The 24523-nt window shown below is 59.6% G+C and overlaps 1 protein-coding gene across 5 annotated transcripts in view; it reads right to left on the bottom strand.

Annotated features, from left to right (window-relative positions):
* ITPR3 (inositol 1,4,5-trisphosphate receptor type 3) overlaps positions 1–24523 on the bottom strand; it is a 66936-nt gene that overhangs the window by 2128 nt on the left and 40285 nt on the right. For 4 of the 5 annotated variants that reach the window (XM_029242137.1, XM_029242140.1, XM_029242141.1 and 1 more), the window contains exons 21-56: positions 24365–24506; positions 23497–23696; positions 21422–21551; positions 20841–20898; positions 19232–19397; positions 18100–18264; positions 17949–18023; positions 17454–17579; positions 16533–16655; positions 16250–16450; positions 14939–15190; positions 14562–14687; positions 14326–14451; positions 12343–12463; positions 11614–11804; positions 10923–11071; positions 10663–10771; positions 10443–10554; positions 10166–10335; positions 8801–8975; positions 8451–8635; positions 7950–8150; positions 7694–7804; positions 7112–7207; positions 6888–6989; positions 6712–6798; positions 6032–6142; positions 5748–5940; positions 5381–5506; positions 4818–4990; positions 3973–4137; positions 3110–3302; positions 2541–2645; positions 2326–2453; positions 1379–1544; positions 572–732 (exon numbers count right to left, since the gene is read on the bottom strand). In XM_029242137.1, coding sequence (XP_029097970.1) covers positions 572–732; positions 1379–1544; positions 2326–2453; positions 2541–2645; positions 3110–3302; positions 3973–4137; positions 4818–4990; positions 5381–5506; positions 5748–5940; positions 6032–6142; positions 6712–6798; positions 6888–6989; positions 7112–7207; positions 7694–7804; positions 7950–8150; positions 8451–8635; positions 8801–8975; positions 10166–10335; positions 10443–10554; positions 10663–10771; positions 10923–11071; positions 11614–11804; positions 12343–12463; positions 14326–14451; positions 14562–14687; positions 14939–15190; positions 16250–16450; positions 16533–16655; positions 17454–17579; positions 17949–18023; positions 18100–18264; positions 19232–19397; positions 20841–20898; positions 21422–21551; positions 23497–23696; positions 24365–24506 — 5220 coding nt within the window. The remainder of the gene's footprint in view (positions 1–571; positions 733–1378; positions 1545–2325; positions 2454–2540; positions 2646–3109; positions 3303–3972; positions 4138–4817; positions 4991–5380; positions 5507–5747; positions 5941–6031; positions 6143–6711; positions 6799–6887; positions 6990–7111; positions 7208–7693; positions 7805–7949; positions 8151–8450; positions 8636–8800; positions 8976–10165; positions 10336–10442; positions 10555–10662; positions 10772–10922; positions 11072–11613; positions 11805–12342; positions 12464–14325; positions 14452–14561; positions 14688–14938; positions 15191–16249; positions 16451–16532; positions 16656–17453; positions 17580–17948; positions 18024–18099; positions 18265–19231; positions 19398–20840; positions 20899–21421; positions 21552–23496; positions 23697–24364; positions 24507–24523) is intronic. The other variant, XM_029242139.1, reaches the window with a different exon arrangement.

A 24523-nucleotide genomic window follows, 5' to 3' on the forward strand; every position in this document is an offset into this window, starting at 1 on the left:
CAACAGATAATACCTGCGCTCAAAGACCAATCCAAATACAGACTCAAAAGACGCATAGAACCTCCCCCCACACCTTTCTTTCCTTTTAGGCTACATTTTCTCTAATGTGCAATAATCTAAAGATGCACTACATCTGATGGGACTGATGGGCATCCTTTACCCTAAATGCGCCCAGACCTTTATTACTCACTGCCTTCACTCCCTTCGCTCCTGCATTGGAGTGATGGTTGATTTCTCCTAAGTTTGACAGTTTAAAGTTCATCCAGATGCCCTCTTGGCCTGCGACCACCCAGGCTTCAGAAAGCGGCCCTCCCTCTCGCCCAGCTAGAAAAGGCCCCTCAGAAAGGGCCACCGAGCAGCCGCCACAAGCAGGGCCGCCTCGCATCAGGCACCCACGGGCCCCAGACGCCACGTGCGTCCTCTGGGGGCTTTTTTCCGGAGGCCCCCCTGCAGCACAGCAGCTGGCGGGGCTCCTGAGTGGCCAAGGTCGGCTCCAGCTGTTCCCTGTCCCCTGCTGCCTGTTAACAAGTGTCCACAGCTGTCCTGACCACCCCCCTCCCCGGGCCCACACCTTGATCATCTGGGCCACGTAGCTCTCGGGCCCTGTGTAGTCCGTCTTATTCTTCACACGGACCAGCACAATGAAGTACAGGTAGTTCCACATGTTGTGCTCGAACTTGATGTGCTCCTCAAATGACACCGTCTTGTTGTCAAACTTGTCCCTCTCCAGACCTGCGGAGGCAGGAGGTGGGGGTGAGGGTACACCCCCTCCCCCGCCTCCAAGAGACCCGGTGGGCAGGCACGGCCTCCCGATGCAGTGGGGACATTGTTCTTGGGCTGAAAGTTCTGATGAATGCAGGCGACAGCCCACTCTGGGCTCTTTAGGTCACTTCTATTTAAAGCAGCAGCCACACAGCCATGGAGCCCCCGCCCTGCCGCAGCACAGAGGGGACCTTGGGAGCAGACGCCAGGATCCCGGGGGCCGGGGAGCCGGAAAAGCTTGGATGAGGGTCCTGTCCTACAGGGGCCCACCTGCTTCTTTGCCTGCGGTGGCTGTGAGGGGACCTGCACTTCATACCTAGGGGGTGGGGAGAAAGGCCCTGCACTGAGACCAGAGGTTTGAGGCCACTGACCAGGCTCGTTTCCTCATCTGAGACCCAGAGAGTTTAAAGCGAGGATTTCTGAGGCCCTTTCCCACTCCCTTCTATGACTCCAAGTTCGGGTAGGGTCCTGTTCTCCCCAGTTCTGGGATGAGCGAACAGCCACCAAGCCGTTGGCCCCAGGGCAGGGCTCCCCGGCGGTCACAGGAATCTGGGAAGGGCCAGACTGAGGCCGACGACGACGGCCACGGCCTCCTCAGGCAAGAGCCCAGCCTCACCACAGATGAAGCATGTGGTCTTGAGAATTTCTTCCTTCTTCTGCTTCTCACTGCGCAAGTCGGCAAAGGTGTCGATGATCACCCCAAAGATGAGGTTCAGCACGATGATGATGACAATGAAGAAGAACAGAAGGTCATAGACCACGCGGGCCGGGAAGAGAGACTCCTACGGGGGGAAGGCAGGGAGGCTGGGGTCAGCAGCCCCCATCGGAAGGGAATAAGGGCATCTGGCTCCCAGGGCCCTGAAGACGGCAGACAGGACCCAGCCTCACCACACAGAATGAGAATCACAATCAGAGGCCCTGAGTGTGGGTGAGGACTCAGCGGCAGGGACGAGGCCCTCGAGGAGTCTGGCGTGGGGAGCCAGGCCTGCGGGCATGGCCCGCCCCTGACTGCTGGTTAGGGGAAGAGCAGCTCTGAACTCCTCTGCCTGCCCTCATGACACCTGGTTCTCACTCGTTCTAGAAACCCTCTGGCCAAGGAGAAGCTTCTCACCCTTGTGCCACTAGGGACAGACTGACATTCTGAGAACATGGGGCTGCCCGAGCCAAACCCTGAGGCCTCCTTATGGAGCCAGCCCGGCTTCCCCACCCTGCCTACCCTGGCTGCGGGCCAGGGCTCTGCCTCTCAGATGAAGCCGCTGTGGCCGGGGACCCGCCCGCTGCCTGACTCACGGCTTCCCTAGCCGGGGAAAGCCGGGTGCCAAGGTCTTTCCTCAGAGCGTCTACAGTGAGCTGGTGGGGATGCCTGGGTAGACAGGGGCCTGGATAGCTCAGCTACACCGTAACTGCACGGGACTGGGCGGGACAGCGGGGAGAAGGGGACGCAAAGGTGCAGGGAGGGACTCGCAACCCTGAAGATGGAGGGAGGCCAAGCTGCTCTGCCGGCCATGACCTGAGGGCGGGGCTGGGCCCCCGTGGACTGGGGAGGGGGCAGGGGGCGCTCACGTCTTTGGAGGGCTTGCGGAGAATGTCGCCCACACCGCCACCATTGCGCAGCCCGTGGTTCATGACGGTGACGATGCACATGAGCAGGGTGTCACAGGCCCGCTCCGTGCTGTCCAGCTCCTCATCCTCTGCAAGCAGGGCGTGTGCTCAGCCCCGGGCCAGGCCACCTGCCTCTGCCCCCACCGCACCTGACTCCCAGGACGCACTGCCCTCACCTGCCAGGACCTCGGGCGCCACGACCCCTGAGACACAGTCCATGTTGTCCCCACTGCAAGTGTCCACAAATGTGGCAGCTCCATGTGGCGTCCCCAGGGGGCTGGCTGGAGGGGACAGGATCAAGATCAGGAGGTGAAGGGCTGTCCTCATCATCTCCCCAGTTCTGGGCCCAACATCACATCCTCCAGGAAGCCTGCCCTGATCCCACCAGCTCCCCACTGCCTGGCTACAGTGAAGGGTCTCCATGTACCCGCCCCCACCGGGCTGTGCTCCAAGGGCCGGGAGGGGGGTCTGCACCCCTAGCCCTGGCGCACCGGCAGCTCCCACAAGTACCGAGTTTAACATGAACCACAGGGTCTTCAAACAAGAGCAACCCAAGGCGCTCCCACTCCCTCAGTCTGTCCAGGGAAGAGGGAGGCAGTGAGCTAGACCCCCACCCAGAACCCAAGAGGAGAAACTGAGGCAGGGGGACTGGTGGGATAAGCGCTTCCAGGCCCTGGTCCCAACTCCAGCCACTTGTGCAGGCCCCTCATCCCCACACGCCCGCCCAGGAGAGGCGCCCCCAGACCTCTGGAGTGGTTGCTGGGCAGCCGGTCGACCTCGAGAATGAAGTCATCCTTGAGGAAGAGGAAGCCAACAATGGAGAAGAGGTAGACCAGGATGAGGGCCAGCAGGGCGGTCAGCAGGATGGAGCGGCCATTGCGGGTCACACTCTTGATGACATTGAACAGCGTCTCTTCGCGGTAGATGAGGTCAAAGAGCTGCAGGGCAGAGATGGGGCCGCCGCTGGACCCACGGGCTGCCTGCCTACCAGTGGTTTCCCCCGCCTCCCCCAGCGGCGTCTGCTCTTGGGCAGGCGGAACCAGGCTGGCGGGCCTGTTGGGGCCGTCGTCTCCCAGGAACCTGGAGTTCCAAGGCCCAGGAAACGGAGAGGTCCAGGAGAAGGCTAGAGGGTGGAATGGCCAGTGCATACCACGTGCAGCAGGAGAAGGATGGCCAACACTTAGGGTGTGCTTGCTACGTGCCAGGACACACTCTACACAACTGTTGTGTGTTAGCTCACTTCATCCTCACAATTATTCTAAAGGGCAGGTGCCGTTAATTATCCCCATTTTACAGATGAGGAAACTGAGGCACGGGCAGTTAAGAAACCCGCCCAAAGTTACACAGCTAGGAGGGGCCACACTGCGATGTAAACCCAGATGGTCTGGCTCGAGAGTCCAGGCTTGGACCCCCACTGTACAGGGGAGATGGGGCCATGAGTAGATATCAGGGTCTTGAAGGCCAGGCTGGGGTCCAGCGGAGGAGGGCACTGGAAATCCACTCCTCCCAGCCCAGCAGCAAGAGGCCTGGGGATGGGGAACTGTTAGCGACTGGCAGGAAGCCCTAACTGCCTGCCCCTGACCCTGCCCAGCCCCACCCACGCCTCACCAGGATGCTGTAGAAGAGCTCATGCGCAAAGAGGCCCAGGACACTCGTCAGGATGTAGCCCACGTGGTACAGGAACTCCATGTCCATGACCATGGCCTTATAGCCCCGGATGAAGGTGCCACGGTTGCCCACGAAGCTCACCACGAACACGATCTTGTTGGTCAGCTGTGGGCAAGTGCAGGGCATGGGGGTCAGTACCCTACCACCCACCCTGAATCTCTACCTCTGTTGCCAGGCCCAGCTGGTGCCTAGAGCAGAGGCGAAGGCTGGGTCTTCAGGGGAGTGGATCTGAGCTGGTCCTGCTGAGCCTGGCAAACACAGCCTTAATGAAAATGCTTCCTGAAATGCATCTGGGCTTCTGGGACTAGAATAGAGGAGAAGCCCCTTGGGTCCCCAGCTCCAGGAAGAAACTGAGATGCAGATAAACGAGAGTGGGTCAGAGAAGACCGTCCTTAGCCTTTACAGTGACTAGGCAAGTTAGGAAAAGGCACCCGCCACGTGCTCGAGACACTTTATTTCTACCTGTCAGGAAGCTGTCATAACACATAAATCTTAGACGTCCTCAATATGCCTTCAGGCAGTGCACAACTAACACTGGGAACCCAGCAGCCCTGAAGCTGGTGCTCCAAAGCGGCTCCTGGCTGGCTGGCTCTAAGTGCCTGCTGCCCCGAGTTGTCCAGGGGAAAGAGGAGACAGAGTGGCCCCAGCCTCGGGTCTATAATGAGCTTGGGATCCCAACACAGGGACCAGGGGGAAGGGGCAGAGCAGCAGGCCAGCTTCGGGTCCAGCTGCGTGACAAGCCCAGGAGGGGTTGGGGGTGGGCGGCGGGGGCCCTCTGCACTCACGTTGAGGGCACCCAGGATGTTGAGCGTGGGCCCAATGCCCAGGTAGTAGATGGAGCGCAGGATGAGCGCCACGATGAGGGGGCGGATGCTATAGCGCTTGGTGAACAGGGCCGCGATGGAGAAGCAAATGAGGATCCAGAACAGCAGCGAGATGAGGGGGGAGCCCAGCACACCTGGGGGCAGGGAGCACGGACAGGGCGGCTTGCTCAAGCCCACCCCCCCAGCAGACCCCAAGAAGCCACCCCTTTCTGGGAGCCTTCCCTGTAAGTTCCTGCTCACCCGGCTGTAGGGCCCCGCCCATCACACCTGCATCTGGAGGCCTAAGGTAGGAGGCCCTCTCCATCTGCTGCTACCGTAACTGGTCTCTCCCTTGCATGTGTGTGTGCTGTCTCCAGAGGTCAAGGACCCTATCCATCCCCGTGATGAGGTGCAGAACCCAGAGGCCAGTGAAGGGGCTGCTTCTCCCCACTCTGCATCCAGTCCCCTCAGAGCCTGGCCAGCTCACATCAGAGGAGGGAGCCTGGAAGGCTCAGGGCCGCCACCTGCCAACCCTGTGTCCTCACCTGTGGATGCGCCCTCCACGTAGGGGTAGAAGAAGGCGATGATGATGTTGATAAAAACCGCCAGGTTGAAGGAGATGCTGCCCCACAGGGTCATGCGGCGGGAGAACCAGTAGATGAGTGGCATGCCTGGGGGAGGAGGTGGCGGGGCCAGGGTAAGGGGGGCCCCTGATTAACACCATCTGCCCACCCCATACCAGGCCGCAGAGCCTGCACAAGCTCCAGGCCCCACTTCAGGAGGAAAACGTGATCGGAGCCCTCCTTGGGGCAGGGGTGGGACCCCCACCAGTAGGCGAGGGAGGCATCAGGGGCATCAGTGAGCAGCTCCAGCGCCCCACCCCCGCCCTCCTGCCGGCCGCGGGGTCCTCACTGCGGAGCTTGCGCTGCCACTCCATCTCGTTGTGCAGGAAGGAGGACTGGTCGAAGAAGTCGCTCACTTTGCTACCCTGCTCATCCTGCTCGGTGGTGGTGAAGAGCCGGTGCTTGGTCTCCTCCGTCAGGAACTGGCAGATGCCAGGCACCGGGAACACGATCTGCTCCATGCTGCGGTCCTGCCGCACGATCTGGACGCACACGGGCACCTGGTCACATCTGAGCCGTGGCCCCCGAGGGCCCAGCCCGCACTCGCGGCCCCCAGCTGTTCTCAGGTCCCACCTCTATCTGAGACGTGTGGTTCTCATAGTAGGCCAGGGGGTCCTCCTCTTCCTCCTGTGCCGGTGCTGAGGACTTGAGCATCTGTGACAGCTGCTTGTTGTTGAGGCTGAGCTGGGGGCGGGGGGTGGGGGTGGGGATGCCGAGGTCAGGCCCACCCCCACCTCCATGCCGGGGCCCAGCTCTGAACTACACCCCACTGAGTGACCCCCAGCTAGACCAGACCCAGCCCCAAAGTGGGAGACAATCCTATAGGACAGTCAGCACCCTCCAAAGTCCTGCCCAGGTGCACCGCTAGGTCCTGCTCCAGGCTGCCAGACGCCCCAGACCCACACCGCAGCCTTGCTCCCACTCCTCTGTCCCGGTGACATCCCTGGCCACCAGGCCGGCTCCCACCGGTCCTCAGCCCCGCCCCCCAATTCTGAGCTGGCTCTTTACTCGGGTTCAAGCCAAGGCCTTGGGCCACAGGTCTGCCCTGAGTTCCTGGCCCCGCCCCCAGCCTCATCCCAGACTCCAGCCAGGATCTGAGGTCTCAGCTCTGCCCTCAGCCCCGCCCCTGAGTCATAGCCACGCCCTCCAACTCCTAGCCGCACCCCCAATACTATCCCATCCAATCTCCCACCCAGCCCCGCCCCTAGATCTAAGCCCCGCCCCACACCCAGCCCTATCCTCCGGGCCCCCACCATGGAAGAGATGCCCTCGGCCGCCTCCTCTTGGATGCGCTTCACGGGCTTCAGCAGGTGCTGCAGCTGCTTGTTGTGCCTGGAGAGCTGAGTGAGACGACAGCGCAGAGTCACCGGGTCGTGGTTGCCGGTGGGAGCGTGGCCGCTAGGGCGGGGCCGTGGGGTGGGGCCGGTACCTGCAGCGCCAGGATGTAGATGTTGTGGCCCACTTCACGAGGGCTCACGTCCGAGTTCTCACGCTCCTCCTCCTGCAGGTAGGCCTTCTTGATGACGTCCACCTGCCGGGGCAGGGGCTGCTGAATGCCCTCTTCCTGGGGCGTAGGGCGGGCTGGGCTCTGATCCCCAGCCCCGCACACCCCACCTGGTCCGCCTCCCCACCCGACCGCCAGCCCAGCCTCACCAGCTCCTGGGGCCGCAGGCTGATGAGAATGCGCTCGGCGTTTTCACTGTCGTGCCGGCTCTCCATCAGAGCCAGGAGCAGCTTGGAGGCGTTGTCCTGGGGGAGAGGAGGGAGGGACAGGCCACAGTCTGAGGGCCCCCGCCACCCCCTTCACTGACTACTCCGTAACAGCCTCTCTTGGCCCGTAAGTCCCGTGGCCTTCTTGTTCCCCACTTACCCCCAGGGCTTGCTGTGAGAAGGATGCTGCGTATCTAGTCCACCCACAGGCCACCTTCCCCCACCCTGTGCACCCCCCAGACAGCAGACACGGACACAGGAGGCCCTCGGATAAACCCAGAACATGTCTGCTTCTAGAGCAAGTGTACATCCAACACGTTTGCTCACACATGCATTTGTGTGTACAAACATGCACACACCTGCACGTCACCCATGCTTGCACACGTGATGCCCACACCGCGCACACACACACACACACACACACACACACACACAATGCAAACATCACACACACCAGCATGTACACTCAACACACGCATCACATGCACACCCACGCATGCTCACGTGGGCTGCCAAGGGCCCCACCTTGAGTTGCAGCACCAGGTCCATACGGTACTTGCACAGGGGACTGATGTCATTGAGAATCAGCGCGGTGATGATGTCTATGCCATTGGACTCGTGCGTCACGATGCAGGTCTGGCGGGAGGCAGGGGTGGCGGGTGACACGGGGCCTGGGCCCCCTCAGAATCGTGGCAGCTCCAGGGGCCTCGGTCTGTCCCCTGCCCGGCCTGCTCCATCCTCCCCCATGTCCACGCTGCCAGGCACCGCTCCGACGGCTCACCTGGTTCTCGTGGCAGGGGCCCTGACAATACTCGGTGAGGGTCTCCAGGGTCTGGATGACGAGGCCCACGTTGTCCTCGTTGATGTAGAGCCCCAGCAGCCCCAGACCGCCCGTGGTGCTGCCGCACATGATGTCCAAGAACTGCAGAGTCTCGCACACCAGGTTGTAGTTGGTCTTGTTGTTCTGGCAGCGCAGGAAGTTCTGAAGAGCACGGGGGGGGGGGGGGGGGGCTGGTGTGCGAGAACCACAACGGGGAGGGGGAGGGGGGGGGGGGGGGGGGGCCCCGCGGCGGAGGGGGGGGGGGGCCCCGCCGGGGGACCGCGATGCTGCAGGCTGCAGGGGTGGGGGCCTTGCCGGCCTCAGAGCAGTGGTGCCCAGGCCGGATGCGGGGCACAGAGTAGGGGCGGGGTCGGGAGGTGGGGCAGGCCCGGGGAGGCGGGGCAGGTGTCGGGAGGCAGGGCCGGGAACAGGGAGGCGGGGTCAGGTGGGGCAGGGCCTCACCTGCAGGTCCCGGTTGTGGTTCTCGCACAGCAGCTGCAGAAAGCGCAGGATGGGCTGCATGATGAGCACGGACGTGCCCATCTCGTTGCTCTGCACGCGCTCGCCCACCTCATGCCCCTGGCGCAGGCTGGGGCCCAGCGAATAGCGGGATGAGGAGCTGGGCATCCAGAAGGAGGCCACGCGGCCTGCAGGGTGAGGCCTGGTTAGGCTGGGGCTGCGGGGAGCCGCCAGACCCTCACCCTCACCCTCCGTTCCCACCCTCAGTCCCCAGCCTGCCCACCTTGCCTTGTGCCCACGTCCTCATCCCTGGGGCCCGTGACCCCACTCACCCTGCACCCTCTGAGCCTGACCTTTGGCGGTGGGGTCTGCTGGCTCCCGGTCCTCGCGCGGCTGGCTGCCCAGGTCGTTCATGTTGACGGCCACTGTGGACTTGGTCTCCTGCTGGGCTCGCTTCATGCGGTCGTGCAGCACCTTGAAGAAGCGCTCTGACTTCTTGTCGCTCGTCATCAGGTTGTAGAAGGATTTCTGCGGGTGGACAGTGAGACAGGGGGCAGCCTCAGCACCAGGCCTGGCTCTAAGCAGCCCTCGGCGAGACCCGGGGGGCTCCATCCTGTGCTGCAGGGACAAGGCGGCGGAGACAGAGACGCCCCCGTGCCCTGCGCCTAAGGCTGGGGTGGGCGGCAGTCAGGACCAGCAGAGGTGGAGGAGGAAGGGCCGGTGATGCTGGAGGCCTGCACTAGCTTCCTACCCACCTGCATCTGCCCTTGACCTTCCGTCAGTTCCCCACACAGCAGCTAGAGGGGTCTCTCTGAAGTCTAAGTCACGTCCCTCCCCTGCTCAAAACCCTGAATCTTCCCCAGGGGCAGGCCTGGGCCCACAGTGCCCACGAGGCCACGTGATGGCCTGCCACCTCCCCGACCCCAGCTCCTCCCATTCCACCCCTCCTCCACCCCCTCCAGCCACATCAGCCACTTCCCCTTCACGGCCTTCTGCTGCCGGCTCTGCCCCACTTCACGTGCTCACTTCCGGGTCCTCATTCAAACGGTCCCCTCTCAGGGGTCTTCCCCGTCACTCCTTCTGAGATACCCCTGGCCCAGAACTCCTGAAGCCCCCTGTCTGAATTATCACCAGCCAGCATGCTCTCCGTATTACGCAGGGATTGCAGTTAGGGACTGTTGTCCCCACTAGGATACGAGTACCAAGAGAACATGGGTTTTTGTCTCTTTCCTTCACTGCTGAATCCTTAGAGCCTAGAACGCTGCCAGGCACACAGAAGGCACTCACTAAATGCAGACTTACGGGGAGAATGAATGAGTGAGTAAACAAATGAATGGAGATAAAATAATCAGAGAGGACTTTTGGAGATAGTAGGCCTTTACTTGGACACCAAAGGCTGAGGATGTGGAAGAGGAGGGAAGGAGACCTGAGCAGAGGCTGAGAGGCAAGAATGGTGGACTAATAGGGGGCGGGATGGTGGGCGACAGGCCCAGGCCTGGCTGGAGCAGGGCGGGGGTGTGGGATAGAAAAGGGCCACGTGACATGGGGGCAGATACGGGACGCAGAGCCTCCCACGAGTAGCCGGACTCGCACTGGCCACCGGCATCCAGCCCTGCAGCCCCACCCCCATGGCCTGGGGACTGGCACACTGTCCCCCTCCTGAGCAGGGGGCATCAACCAAGGAGGTGAGCCCCCCGCAGCCCCGCCCCCCTCCACACCTGGATCTCGGTGTTGCCACCGTCCAGCAGGCGGATGGCCAGGCCAATGCTCTCCTGGAAGATCTTCTCGTTCTTGGTGCTGGTGATGAGGTCACACACCAGCTTGGTGGCCCCCTCCTTGTCCAGCCGGCACTGGGTGGCTGCGATCGCTGACCAGTCTTGGTCCAGGCCTGGAGTGGGCAAACTCGCTTAAGGGGGAGCAGGTGGAGGGAGGGGAAGGAAGGGCCCAGAGCGAATGGGCCTCCCGGAGGCATAGCAGGGGAGACGCGGTACTGACCGGTGCCCATGGGGTCTGGAAGGTCCCCCCGCGAGCTGGACTTCCGGTTCTGGAGGTAGTTTTGCAGCAGCATTTTGCGCAGCTGGTTGCCCTGCAGGGAAGGGAGCGAGGCCTACGGTGGCCCATTTCACCCTCCACCCCCCAGCCCAGCGGTCCTGGTCCTGAGGCCCTGGACCTCGTGGCCAAGCCCGCCCGGCATCCAGCCGACCTGGGCACTCACCCGGTCCCCATACTTGGTCTTCTTAAGTAGCATTTGCTGCAGCGTCCTCAGCACCTTGACACACAGCTTCTCCTCCGACTCCATGAGGTCCTTGGTGTGCTGGATCAGCCTGGCCGGCGGGGAAGAGGGCACACTTGGGGCGGACCCATCCCCCCTCCAGCTGCTGTTCCTGACCACGGCCCTCTGACCCCATGGGCTTTCCCCATCCTGGGCCGCTGTGCCCCTGCCACCCCCATGCCCCGGCCCTGCATCCCACTCACTTGGACAGGAAGCCTCCACTCTCACAGCGCTGGTGGGCCTCACTGCCCTCCAGGAAGAGCAACTCGGGCCAGTGCAGGACGTCCACCAGCACGGACAGCTCGGCCTGCACTAGGGGCTTCAGCCGCTCCTCCAGGGCCGTGATGATGTCCTGGGGTGGGTGGCGTGGGGAGGGCAGGGTCACCGCTGGGCGAGATGCAGGCCACCCAGGCCCAAGGGATGACCAGGGCGTGACTGCCATTCCCCCCACCCCAACGCCAAAGCGCCCCACGGATTGGCCTGTGCCTGTCTGAGGGGCCCTGGGCCCACGGAGCCACCCAGGACAGAGCATGATGTCTGTCTGCTCAGAGCCCCTGGGCATACCCTGGCTTTCCTCCCATCCCCTTCTCTAGCTCTGTGTGACCTTGGGCAAACCCTTTGCCCCCTCTGGGCCTCGATTTTCTGCCACATGGGGATAGTAACTCACCACACCCCCTCTAGAGGCCAGTGAGACAGTGGACAGAGTGTGTTCCCTAAACACAAAGGTGCTGTTGGGAGCGAAGGGCATACCGGCCCCCTTCACGAGCACCAGCCCTGGAATGGTGCCCCTCAGTCCCCTGCCCCTAGCAGCCCCCAGGAGTGGACAAGCTGACCAGCCCCTTCCCAGGGAGCGTGGGCAGCACAGGGAGGGACACTCCCCAGCCCCACGCCCACCTGCAGCTTCTCGATGATGTTCTTGTAGTCCCACTGGTTGGGGGTGGGTGTGACGCGGGGGAAGGCCCGCGGGGCCGTCTTGTAGTTGGAGACGTTCCGCTGGGCGGCAACTGCAGAGCTGGCACCACTGCTGAGCAGCGAGCTGATGTGGGCATCCAGGTCCATGGGCAGCGAGATAGCCCGGCCCTTGGCTGAGGGGAGAGGGGACGGGGCGCTGGTGGGGGGCGAGGGCTCAGCCAGAGGGGCCAGGCTCAGGGCCTGTTGCACTGGGGGACAGGGCCTGGGGTGCAGGGGCCCCCACCCTGGCCCCCGCTTGAACTGAGGTGCCCTCTTCCCTTTTTAGGGTAAAAAGAGGGAATTTTTGCCTCTTCGTTTCCAGCCTGGCTCCACTCTGACCCCTCACCCCTCCACTCTCCCGCCTCCCCTCTCCCCTTCCCTAACTCTCCCTAACAATCTACAGCCTCCCTCCTGCCTGAGACCATTTGTAAGCCCAAGAAACTCTGCTCGGGGGATGTCACCCAGCACTCTCCTCCAGGGAACTGCCTCAGAGGAGAAAACAGCCTTTCTCAATTGCCAAGACGCCAGTTAGACACCAAGAAGGACTTACTGAGCACCACCTAGGAGCAGCTGAGGGGCGAGCGGGACAAGGTGTTTACTTTGAGGGCGGGCATCCCGAGGCAGGAGAGAGAAGGGGAGGGGAGGGGCTGGCCAGTGCCCCGGCACACTCACCCACCATGGCGAGGGTCCGGATACAGGCCTCCACGGAACCCTTGTGCTGCTGCTGCAGCCACGGACACTCAAGCAGCCGTGTGGTGGACTGCAGCAGCTGCACCACGATCGTCTGGTGTGTCTGCAAGAGGCAACGTGCCTGCTGCCGCAGCCCGGCCCACACTCCACCCTGGGCGGCCCCAGGCTGGTGACCAGAGCCTACTGAGTCTGGGCGTGGGTGGAGGGATAAGGCCTCCAATAGCTACCATGGGCTTTTGTGCCAGTTGGAAAAAGGCACCTCCTTTCCTCTCAGCAGTGCACAACCTGCGCAACTATACATGGCAGCCCTGTGAGAACTCCCCAAGGTCCAGGCCTGGGGCTTATAACCCTATTGCTGACCCTTTTCTTCCTTTAAAAAAATTTCAAATAAATTAATATTGTGGAAAGGGGATATATTTACATGGTTCAAAAACCAAAAGGTTATAAGAAAGAATACTTCAAGAAGTCTTGGGGGCTTCCCTGGTGGCGCAGTGGTTGAGAGTCCGCCTGCCGATGCAGGGGACACGGGTTCGTGTCCTGGTACGGGAAGATCCCACATGCCGCGGAGCGGCTGGGCCCGTGAGCCATGGCCACTGAGCCTGCGCGTCCGGAGCCTGTGCTCCGCAACGGGAGAGGCCACAACAGTGAGAGGCCCATGTACCACAAAAAATAATAATAATAATAAAAATAAAGAAGTCTTGGGACTTCCCTGGTGGTCCAGTGGTAAAGAACCTGCCTTACAATGCAGGGGCCTTACAATGCAGGGGACGCAAGTTCGATCCATGGTCAGGGAACTAAGATCCCATGTGCTTCAGGGCAACTAAGCCCGCGCGCCACAACTACTGACCTCATGTGCCTCAACTAGAGAGACTGCGTGCCACAAACTACAGGGCCCACATGCTCTGGAACCTGCGCGCCACAACTAGAGAAGGGAAAACCTGCACTCCACAACTGGAGAGAAGCCCACGCGCCACCACGAAAAATCCTACACGCCTCAAAGAAGATCCCAAGGGCCGCAACTAAGACCCAACACAGCCCAAAAATAAATAAATAAATAATAAATAAAATCTTTTTAAAAAAAAAGGAAGTCTTGACCCCGTCACCCCCATTCTCCCATGCTCTACCCTGTGGCTAATGAGAGGTGGGGAAAGCTGATACACATCACCAGAGTCCCAAAGGGGTCCCAGGGCCCAAACACATACGTGTCAAAACAAGCCCATCCTGGCTGGGAGGGCGGGACCCAGTGTTTTTTCGCTCAGAAGCACTATCCCCGCTCCACCCTCAGTCCCTCTACCTATAGGCAGCCCTTTGATTGGTTTCTTGTGTGTCCTTCCAGTGTTTCCTTATGAATTAGGTGGTGTAGCAGGGTCCTTCCTCAAGGGAACCTGGGTCTCTTCCTTTCAAGGGGCTCTGGGCTGTGACCTGGCTCGAGTCTGGGAATTTGGGGATTGAGGGGCTGTGACTCTCAGGGATTCAAGTCCAACACCCGTTCACAGCCTAGAGCTCTTCTGCCTCTACGGATAAGAAAGGCTTTAAGAAGCCTGTCTACCTCTTTCAGTTCTAGGGACACCACGACCAACTAGCCAACACAGATGATTCTGCGCCTCAGATTCTCCCGCTTCGGCTCTGCCATCCACTGCAGTGATCGTCACACGTTGTCTTCAGTGCGTAACGGCTGCCAGGTGTCCCCGGCTACCCTGGGACCCATCGTACCAAGTGAATTTAGGAATTCCTGTTCTATGGTAATTTCCCCTGTAATTCCCAACCCACGGAAACTGTGAGATAATAAACGTTTGTGGTTTTAAACTGCTATATTTGGGGATAATTTGCTACACAGCATTGATAACTAATACACGTTTATATTCTTCTGCTGTATCTTTATAAGCTACAAGCAAATATGAATATATATATTCTGACTCCCGCCCCCCGCTGCCCACACAGAAGCCGCCAGCAGCTGGAGCTCACCTGCAGGGAGGTGCTGTTCTCAGAGAACGGGGAGCTGAAGAAGGCGCTGATGGTGTCCAGCACGACGGTCAGCACATACTTCTCCAGGGTGGGGTCAGACAGGCGCTTCTCACGCTTACTGCAGACCTGGGGTAGGAGAGACTGATGCCTGGGGGCCCCTCCACTCCCACCCCCTGGAAGACCGCTGGCCCCCCGCCATGGTCTGCCTGCCAGCCCACACCCCGACAGGCACGGACCCGAGCCATGTCCAGGGTGAAGTTCTCAAAGAGTGTCCAGATGTGGTTGCTGGTATAGATCTCCTTCATCTCCACCTCCGTGTCCACGTAGCAGTGGTTCACAAAGTTCACGTAGGCCATTTTCACCTGGGCAGGCGGGGCCAGGAGGTCAGGGCACGAGCCGGGTCTTCATCTCTGCGCTTCCCTGATTCCTCCCGACCCTCCCCTTGCTCCTCTGCCCGAGGCCCCACCACCTCCCCACCTCCCAAGCCCTGTCTACTTCCCCCACTTTCCCTCCCTCCCTCCCCCTGCCCCACCCAGCAGGGCTGAGGGGCTGGCTCCCCACCCCCGCACCCTCCCCCAGCCCCCCGGGATCCCCATGTGCACACAGGCCCCACCTCGGTGATGCAGTCCTCGTGTGTCACCACAGACACTACATCCTCCAGGGGCAGCAGGGACGTGCACTTGATCTCGGTGTAGACGTTCTTGCCCTCGGCGCAGGCGGCCAGCAGGTCCACCAGGGAAATGTGGTACATGAGGGGGCTGTGGTCCTCCACGCCGTCCCGGGCAGTCTTCATCATGTCTAGCAGGTGGGCCAGCGAGGCCTTGTCGTTGTAGAACACGACCACGTCGTCACCTGCGTTGGTCAGCTGTGGGTGGGAAGGGGGCACATCAGACCCCCTCAGTCCAGCAGGCTCGGGGCCCCAGCCCTCTCCTGTGCTTCCCAGGGAGAGACTGGGACTCTGGGACTCTGATTCCAGCCTTCACCCGACACTCAGGAAAACCCTCCCGTGCTTGAGTTTCTGGGGTTCCCTGACCCTTGGGACATCCCTGCCCGCTGCCCGATGTCTCAGGCCCTCTGCTGTTAGCTAGGACACCGAACCCCAGACTCAGGAAGTCCCCCCTCCTCTAAGGAAAGAAATCCCACTTGGGCTTGTCTCAGAGGCGCCTCCTCCAGGAAGTCCTTTGTAATCCCACCCTCTCCCGGCTCACCCTCTCTCTCCCCTGTGCTCCCATAGCTGTAATTTAAACCCTCGAGGAGCATACACTGCATCCCTCTGGTGTCGGCGATTAGGTTAGTCACGGTAATATAATAATAGCAATTAATAATTGACACTGCACAGCACTTCCAGACACGACGTCTCATTGATAAGTCCCCTCATCTCACTTGAGTGTTTGCTCCTTTCTCTCCCTGCTCCTCCCCACTCTGAGATGCTCCAGAGCAGAGAGCATGTCTGTTCCAGATTTAGATTCAGCCCTTCACCCCTTGTTTACTGAGTACCTACTATGTGCCAGACCCTGGGGCCCTAGCAATGAGCACAAAAGCTGTGATCCCTGTCCCCCCGGCACACTGCCCTCGGAGCTTTCATTTGACTGATTTTCCCCAGGGATACATGGTCCTTGGTACATAGCAGGTGCCTCATGATTTGTAAATAAACGACAATAAATGATAAATGAAGGAATGAGTTCTCTCAGGCCCGTTATCTGAGTTCTACAAGGCGCCTAATTTCTCCTGGGCCTTGCTTGAGTCCTGTTAGGCCGCAGCCCAAGTTCTGCTAGACCAGCCTCTGTGTCCTCAGTTCTCCCCCAAGTCCCCTCCACAGCCCAGCACCCCAAGGCCTCTCTATGGCCCACTGTCTGACTCCTCCAAGTCTGGGTCCTGCCTGCCCGCTGCCCGAGTCCCCCGAGCACCCCTCGGCCGCCCTCACCTCGGTCATGATCGTGTCCTGGCACTTCTTGACGTACTTGCCCTCGGCCTTGATGACGGTATGCAGGAAGTCCAGGTACTGCACGTGGCGCCCGTGGGTGGCCAGCAGGTGCACGAAGTGCTGCAGCACGGGCTCGCCAATCTCAGAGCACAGCTGATAGTTGTTCAGGAAGATGTGCTGCATGGTCTCCGCCTCCAGCAGCTGCAGCGGGGCAGGACGTCCGTCAGAGAGGGGGATCGCGCAGCCCAGCCCTGCCCCGGAGCCCCGCGCCCCGCGCCCTCACCCCCGGCGTGAGGAAGAGGTGCAGGTGCTTGTGCAGCAGGGCCTGGTTGCCGGTGTTCCCGGCGCAGAACTTCTGCAGGAACTGGTGTGTGTAGCGCAGGATCTCCATCATCTTGGCATCGCCCTGGACGCAGACAGGAGGGGAGAGGGTGCTGGGGCCACCACAGGGTGAAGGCCAGGCCGGGTCTGGGGCCAGGATGCAGACGGGTGTGGGGGTGGGTCAGGGCTCAGGATTGGGACCCCAAGGTGGCCAGGTTCAAGGTGGGTCAGGATATGGAAACGTGTGAGGGACTGAGGGTCAGAGGCTGAGATGAGGCCGGAGTCGGGGAGCAAGGCTAATGGGTCAGGATCAGGTGAACACTGAGGGGGTGTCAGGGTCAAGAGTGGGGTGAAGCTGGAGAAATATCAAGATCAAGATCAGTCAAGGGGAGGGGTCCGTGGTGGAGATGAGGCCATGTCTGCAGTTACGGGCCAGGGTGGGCTTGGGGACAGTCAGGGTAAGACTGTACCCTGACGGTGAGGCTAGGGTACAGAATCCAAGTCATGGGCCAAGGAGAGACTGGAGTCAGATTAGGATTAACATAGGTCAGGGTAAGGAAGTTGAGGGTCAAAGGTTAAAATGATGCTGAGAGTATGAGGATTAGACCAGAGAGGGAAACAGAAGCTGGGGTCAGAGTCAAGAATCAGGGTGAGACTGGAGTCAATTCAAGGTCAACGTGGATCAGGATGAGGGGTGGAAGGTCAAAGGTCAAGATGACACTAAGATTGGACTCAGGGGTCAAGGTACGTGGGGCAGGCCAAGGTAAAAGGTCAGGGTGAGGCTGGGTTAGGTCAGCATCAGGGGTTAGTGTGTGGTTTGGGTTGGGTCAGGGTTCAGGGTGAAGCTGCCCTGGGGAGTCAGAGGTCAGAAGTCGGGTGTCACCTTGTCATAGGGGATCTGCAGCAGGTCCAGCATGACCTTGTGGGCATCCATGTTCTTGAGCAGCCGCTGCTGTTTCTTCCTCATCTGCTCCCCGACGCCACACATCTTGTTCAGCCGCTCCAGGATCTGGGGGAGGGGCGGGTGAGCCCAGGGCCCCTTCCCACATCCTCAAGCTTCCCCTCAGCCGACCACAGCCAAGCCCCAGCTCACACCAGGGACAGGAAGAGGGAAGGAGGCCGCGGCCGCTGAATCAGATCCCTGCAGCAAGGCAGGAAAGACCTAAAAGCCCAATTCCACCCATCAAAGCTAACACAACAACATGACTGTGAAATGGAATTTCATTAAGTTCCTTCGGCTTTAAAATAATTCCATCTGGACCTTGGCAGAGTTGTTTTCAACACTCAGGGAAAGCTGGAGGATATCTTCCAAGGCGGCGGGGAGCGGAGGTGGAAGAGGCCGGCCCGCAGACCCACGCCCAAGGACCCGGCCACTCACGCCCTTGACGATCTGGTAGTTCTCGCTGCTCTTCTCCCCGGGCGGGTGCAGAAAGCCCTCCTCGTCCGCGGGCCGCTGGGGGCACAGGGAGCGGGGTCAGCCAGGCCCAGCCCTCGCGGGGGCCCTGCCCCCACTCCCGCACCCCGCACACCTCCTTCTTGTCTTTGGCGGCGCCTGCCTCCACCTCCTCGCCCTTGCCGCTGCCCTTCTTGTCCACCCACAGCTCCGACTTCTCCACCATGGTCCGCAGCCGGTCCAGCTCCGACTTGATCACCTTATAGTTCTCCACATCCTGGGCTGAGATCAGCAGCTGCACCTGAAGGTCAAGGACAGGCGTGCCTGGTGAGAGAGCACCCCCAGGCCCACTGCCTCATAGAGACTCCCGGCCTCTCTGCTCCCGGCATCTCCACTCTACAACTGCTCCTCTCCACCGAGCCAGATCCTACTCGGAATGTATGACTCTGTTCTAAGTCCACTGCTTCCAGGAAGCCTTCCCTGATGGCCACAGACTTCCCTGCACCCCCGGTCATGAGCTGCGTCATCATCTGGCTTCAGTTATTCACTGACTCGTGTCACGTGCTGCTGTGGCCTGTCAGTTGTTCACGCAAAACCTGAACAGGGCGGGGCAAGGCATACTGACATCACTGAATGCTGGGAACTGAACCCTGACTCCTATCCCACCTTACCCGCTCTGGGTCAGTGGGTAAGGGAAGAAAGCTAAAGCCCCCTGGGCCTCAATTTCTCCCACCTGTAAAACAGGAATGAGAGTAGAAACCACGCTGTCGGGGCTGCTTGGAGAATTACATGCATGCAAGCCCAGTGCTCAGTGCCTGGTACACGGCGCTTGCTCATTAAATACCACTCCCCTCTCACAGGGAGCGGTCGAGACCACATGACATCACAGTGACAAAGCCAGTCCCCTTGGTGAAGGCTGAGTGCACACTAGGCATGATTCAAAGCACTTATTAGCAAAGGTGCACGTGATAGAGTGTGCAATCTGTAAAGTGCTGTCCACCTCATAAGACATGACAGGCCTGGAGCCAGGCTAAGAGGAGACTGAGGTGGCCAAGACGTAGCTCCCCCTTTAAGGGGCTCGGCAAGGCCAAACACCCCAGGGAGGCATCTCGAGCTGCCCCGGGGCTGTGAGCTGCTCTGTCCTGGCATCCCCGCCTAGCGTCCAGTCTGCAGCCCACCTGCTCGGTGCCTGCTGGCTCCCGAGAAGCCCCCCTCAGGCCTTCCTCCCGCTCCCCAAGGGCCGGGCGCTCTGGCAGGGGAGCCAGCACCTGCTCGAAGGTGTGCATGGCCTCCTGACGCTGGCTGAAGTGCTTGAAGAGCAGCTGCAGGGCCCCCGAGACCAGGGGCGCGTAGTCGTGCATGGTGAGGTGGATGAGCACGCGCAGGAACATGCGGCCACCCTCGTCGTCCACCTCCAGCATGCTGCTCGTCCTCCTGTGTGTGGGGGGGTGGGCGGGAAGGAGGGTGATGGGGGGCACGGCCGGCGCCTTCCTGGGGCCCAGGGGACAAGCAGGCTCCCTGCCACCCATTAGGTAGCCGTGGTGCCCCATGTCACGCTGGCTAAAAATATTGATGTTTCCTCCTCACTTTGCAAACAGCTATCACCCTGATCACCCCAGGGATCCCTGTGTCCCCTGAGGTCCCACACAGCAGCTGAGGCAGGGACTCTTCACAGGGGACCCACAGACACCCCCAAGGGATTCATGGCTAGAGGCTGGGGCTGTGAACAGAGGTCGGGGGAGACCTCCGTCTTTCTTTTCACCAACCTCTCACCAAAACGTAGCATTTCCTTCAGTGAGAAAAAATTAGCGGTACCTGTGACTTTGTCACCAATAAAAAAATCACAGATGTTTTCCCATCACCTAAGAGTTGCTATAGAAATTGCAAAATATCACTTACAGTCATCAAGACTTCAAAGTAATGGTACTAATTACACCCCAGGCACGGATTGTTATTTAATGTGCTAATAGAGAGACACACATATATAAGTGTCACTTCAAATTTGTTTTCTCCAGTATTTTGATAACTGCATCTCAGTGCCATTGGTTTCCTTTGTAATTTTGTGTGCACTATTTTATGAATTTAAAAACGCCATTCTGGGAATCCCCTGGTAGTCCAGTGGTTAGGACTCAGCGCTTTCACTGCCGTGGGCCCAGATTCAATCCCTGGTCGGAAAATTAGGATCCCGCACGGCGCAGTCAAAAATTAAAAAAAATTTTAAAAAAGGGCTTCCCTGGTGGCGCAGTGGTTGAGAGTCTGCCTGCCGATGCAGGGGACACAGGTTCGTGCCCCGGTCCGGGAAGATCCCACATGCCGCGGAGCGGCTGGGCCCGTGAGCCATGGCCGCTGAACCTGCGCGTCCGGAGCCTGTGCTCCGCAACGGGAGAGGCCACAACAGTGAGAGGCCCGCGTACGGCAAAAAAAATAAATAAATAAAAAATTAAAACGCCATTCTGAGAAGGGAGCCAAAGCCTTCACCAGACGCCAAAGGCATGGCACAGAAATAGTTACGAGCCCCCAGCTCCTGGGGTGACCCTCCCCACCCTGCTCCAGCCCTCTGAAGAGCAGGCTGCCCTCCCTGCTGTGGGACACAGGGACATCCCTCCAGCCACCTGGCCCAAGTCCTGACACACAAAGGCACAACTGCCCTGAGGGGAGGCAGGGGGATGACCAGGATGACAGTGGGGCCCAAGTGGTCCCGATATCACTGGGCCTGGGCAGGCAAGGGAGGGTCAGAGTGCAAAGCCGGGGCACCCCCACCCCAGAGCCTGGTAAGGGTCTGCAGGAGGATTAACCGAGGGGGGAGGGGTCTCAAGCCTGTGTCGGCATCACCCACCCAACCCCATCCACAACCCCCAGCCTCAACCCTGGCCTCACCCCACTCCAAACATGGCCTCCGCCTGCTCCCCGATGCGGTCCAGGTTCATGTTGGCGGCTGTGGGGAGCAAGAGAGCACAGATGAAGGCAAGTGGCTGGTCCATGTCCAGGAAAGATGGGGAGCACTGGGGAGAGGGGGCAGGGAGACGCCCAAACCACCCCCTTCCCCACACTGGCTGGTTGGCAGCCCCTCTGCCTGACTCTTCTGGCGGCAGAGGTGGAACCAACCAGGGCAGGGACCAGATCAGCCACCCTGCCCTGCCGGGGCGAGCAGAGCTCTGGGCTGGGGGTGCTGGTCCGGCTCAGCCTCTGACCAACTGTGGCCTTGGGCAAGTCCCTGCCCCGCTGTGGGCCTCAGTTTCCCCATTTAGGAAATGGAGGTGATGACCCCTGCCCCGTGCCCTCACTGGGGCAATTAAATGAGACAATGGAGAGGAAAGGTCCTTGCAGACTGGGAAATGGGGGCAGGGCTGGGGAGCTGGCCCGAAGTGACCCCAGGCCGCAGCCCACTGCTGTGTACCCCTGGGCGAGTCACACAGCCTCAGCATGAAGTCAGGGTGAAGGGAAGGGTGGGGGCTCACTGGCGGAGTCGAAGGCCGGGGCTGTGCCATCAGCGCCGTTGTCCTGCATGGGAAACACCTCCACAAAGTCCTTCTTGAAGACGGACAGCAGGTATGAGATGCGGTAATCCAGGCGGACACTGAGGATGAACTGGAGGAGGAGGAGAGGATGGGGTGAGGACCGGTCTGAGGTCAGGAGGCCAATCTCGCTCTAGGAAGAGTGAGGGGCCACCCCAAATGAGTTCCAGCACTCCGGAGGCTCAGCGTTGATGTTCAGGACCCTATGGGACAACACAACCAACAACATCAAGACTCCCCTACCCAGGGAAGGCATGCTGGTGCAGCCACCGTGGAAAACAGTATGGCGGTTCCTCAAAAAACTAAAAATGGAGCTGCCGTATGATCCAGCAATCCCACTCCTGGCGTATTATCTGGACAAAAATATAATTCAAAAAAGATACCTGTACCCCTATGTTCATAGCAGTACTATTCACAACAGCCAAGACATGGAAACAACCTAAATGGCCACTGACAGAGGAATGGATAATGAAGATGTGGTACATATACACGATGGAATATAAGTCAGCCATTAAAAAGAACGAAATAATGCCATTTGCAGCAACATGGATGGACCTGGAGATGATCATACTAAGTGAAGTAAGTCAAACAGAGAAAAGACAAATACCATGTGATATCACTTATACGTGGAATCTAATGTACAACACAAATGAACCTACCTACGAAACAGAAGCACACTCACAGACACAGAGAACAGACTTGTGGTTGCCGAGGGAAACGGGGGTGTGCGGGAGGGAAGGACTGGGAGTTTGGGATGAGCAGACATAAACTATTATATACAGGATGGATAAACAACAAGGTCCGACTGTTTAGCACGGGGAACTATATTCAGTACCCTGTGAAAAACCATAATAGAAAAGAATATTTAAAAAGAATGTGGATATATGTATAACTGAATCACTTGCTATACAGCAGAAATCTAACACAATGTTGTAAATCAACTATACTTCAATAAAAATAAATAAATAAATAAATAAAGACTCCTCTTCCCAGGGAGGTCCAGGGCGCCCTCTCCCCAGCTCCTGCCTCAGTGATGGTGAATGGTACCTCATCTCAGAATGAGGCAGAGACCCCCCCCCACGTCACAGCCCACTCAGTCCCTCTTTCCCAGGCTGGACGCTAACAGGGATGGGAAGGCAGCTCCCCAGGTCCAAAGGCCGACTCTTGTCCTCCTATCCTTCTCTGCCAAACAGACCCTGGGGTTCCTGGGAGTAGGAGGGAACCAAGGACTATGGGGGAGCAGGAGAGGTGGGGTGGGGGGTGAGGACACAGGGTTTGCAGACACCCCTGACTGACCTCTATCCTCTGTCATCATGGGGCACAGAGCCTCTGGCCACACCCAGGACTCAGATCTGGAAGCCCCCAGCCCCCAGAATGAGTTAAAAGTCCCCTCTTCTGACTCCCCTAAACAGACCCTGCCCAGACTGGGTCCCCAGGGACATCACTGCATTACCCTTCCCATGCTCTGGTGGAAGCACAGCAAGAGCAAAGGGTCCTTATCCCTTCTCAGGAGCCTATAAAGCCCCTTCCCCAAGTGCTACTGAGGAGTCTCAGACCCAGAAGACACCCAGAAGAAGGATGACTGTGTCCACCCCGCCAGGAAACAAGCTCTCAAATCTCTAGCTCTGCTTCAAAACCTGTGTGACTGCAGAAGAGTCCCCTCCCCGCTTTCCCTTCCCTCATCTGTACAATGAGGGGACAGCGCGCACCAGAACCACTAGGAGGGCTTGTTACCGCACAGACAACAGGCCCCACCTCCAGTGTCCCTGATCCATAAGTCCCAGGTGGGGCCCAAGAACCTGCATTTCTAAGTTCCCAGGTGAGGCTGATGCTCCTGGTCGGAGGACCACACTTTGAGACCCACTGGGCTACCCACTGGGCTAGACGGCTCATTGTGGAGCCTCCCAGCACTAGATACTATGACCTGAGGGGGGTTCACCTCACCAACCTCCTCATACCTGCCCCCCATTCTCCTGCCCTGTTCCTAACACCTCCTGCCACACTCCTGGCCCAGCCACCTGCAAGATTTCCAGAATCTTCAGTTTGGTCTCCATCACCACAATGTTCTCATTCTCCTCAAACTTGCTTCTGTCCAGCGGCTCAGGGGCACTGGCGCCGGCAGGCAGGCTGGGGGCGCCAAAGACAGACTGCTTGCGGTTCAGCACCATGGTGGACATCATGTGCCCCACTCCCTGGATGGACCGCCGCACGTTCTTGCCTGCAGAGCGGCGAACAGGAGGGGGTCACAGAGGACACACAGCAGGGGCACCTGGTCTGATTCTGTCTCTCTCAGCTACAGGGCAAAGCCACCCTAAGGAAGGGGCAGGGCTTCCTCCACCCCAGGAAGACTTCCTGGGGGAGGTGAGCTTTCAGCCAAAGTTGGGAAAAGAAGGGAGGGCCAGGGCAAAGGTGAACTGTGTGGGGAGATCAGTGAGAATTCTCATGTGGGAAATCACGAGAGCTGTTACAGAGCACGGGGGACTCAGGGGACACTGTGTGGAGAGCACTGAAGCCAGGGGTCAGCCCCCATGCACTTTTTGTTTGAATGAGTTTATGCCACCAGTGGGTGTCCCTGACGGCTGGGCTGTTTTCTCTTGATAGCAGGGTGTGTCCCCCCCATCTGATTGGGAGCTCCCCCGCAGGGTGTCATTATCTCCCTCAAGACCAGGCTATGTAGGAAGGCAACTCGCCCAGACCCCAGGGTCTCCACAGTGCCTAGGCAGGGGGCCTCTCTGGTCCAGCCAAGGCTGGAGGAGACTGGGGCTTAAGACACTAACTGGCAGAAGAGCCAGGAGGCAGGAGGCACAGGAGGGTCGATGGGAAAGGTAAAAGGAGACTGAAAACACTAGGGTGGGTAGCAGATGGCCCGGCGGAGCAAAGCCTCACCGCCTGGGTCCTCATAGACTTGCAGCATGGCTGGGGGGCCCTGCACGCAGTCGATGATGCCCAGCAGAGTGCGTGTGAGCCGCAGCAGCTCGCTGAAGCTGTAGAAGCCAAAGTAGATGAGGTTGTGTGCCAGGCTGACCACCTGCGGAGAGGGGGTGG

This window comes from Monodon monoceros, unplaced genomic scaffold (genome assembly GCF_005190385.1).
Source record: "Monodon monoceros isolate NGI ecotype Baffin Bay Population unplaced genomic scaffold, NGI_Narwhal_1 Super_Scaffold_3, whole genome shotgun sequence".
Classification (NCBI taxonomy): domain Eukaryota; kingdom Metazoa; phylum Chordata; class Mammalia; order Artiodactyla; family Monodontidae; genus Monodon; species Monodon monoceros.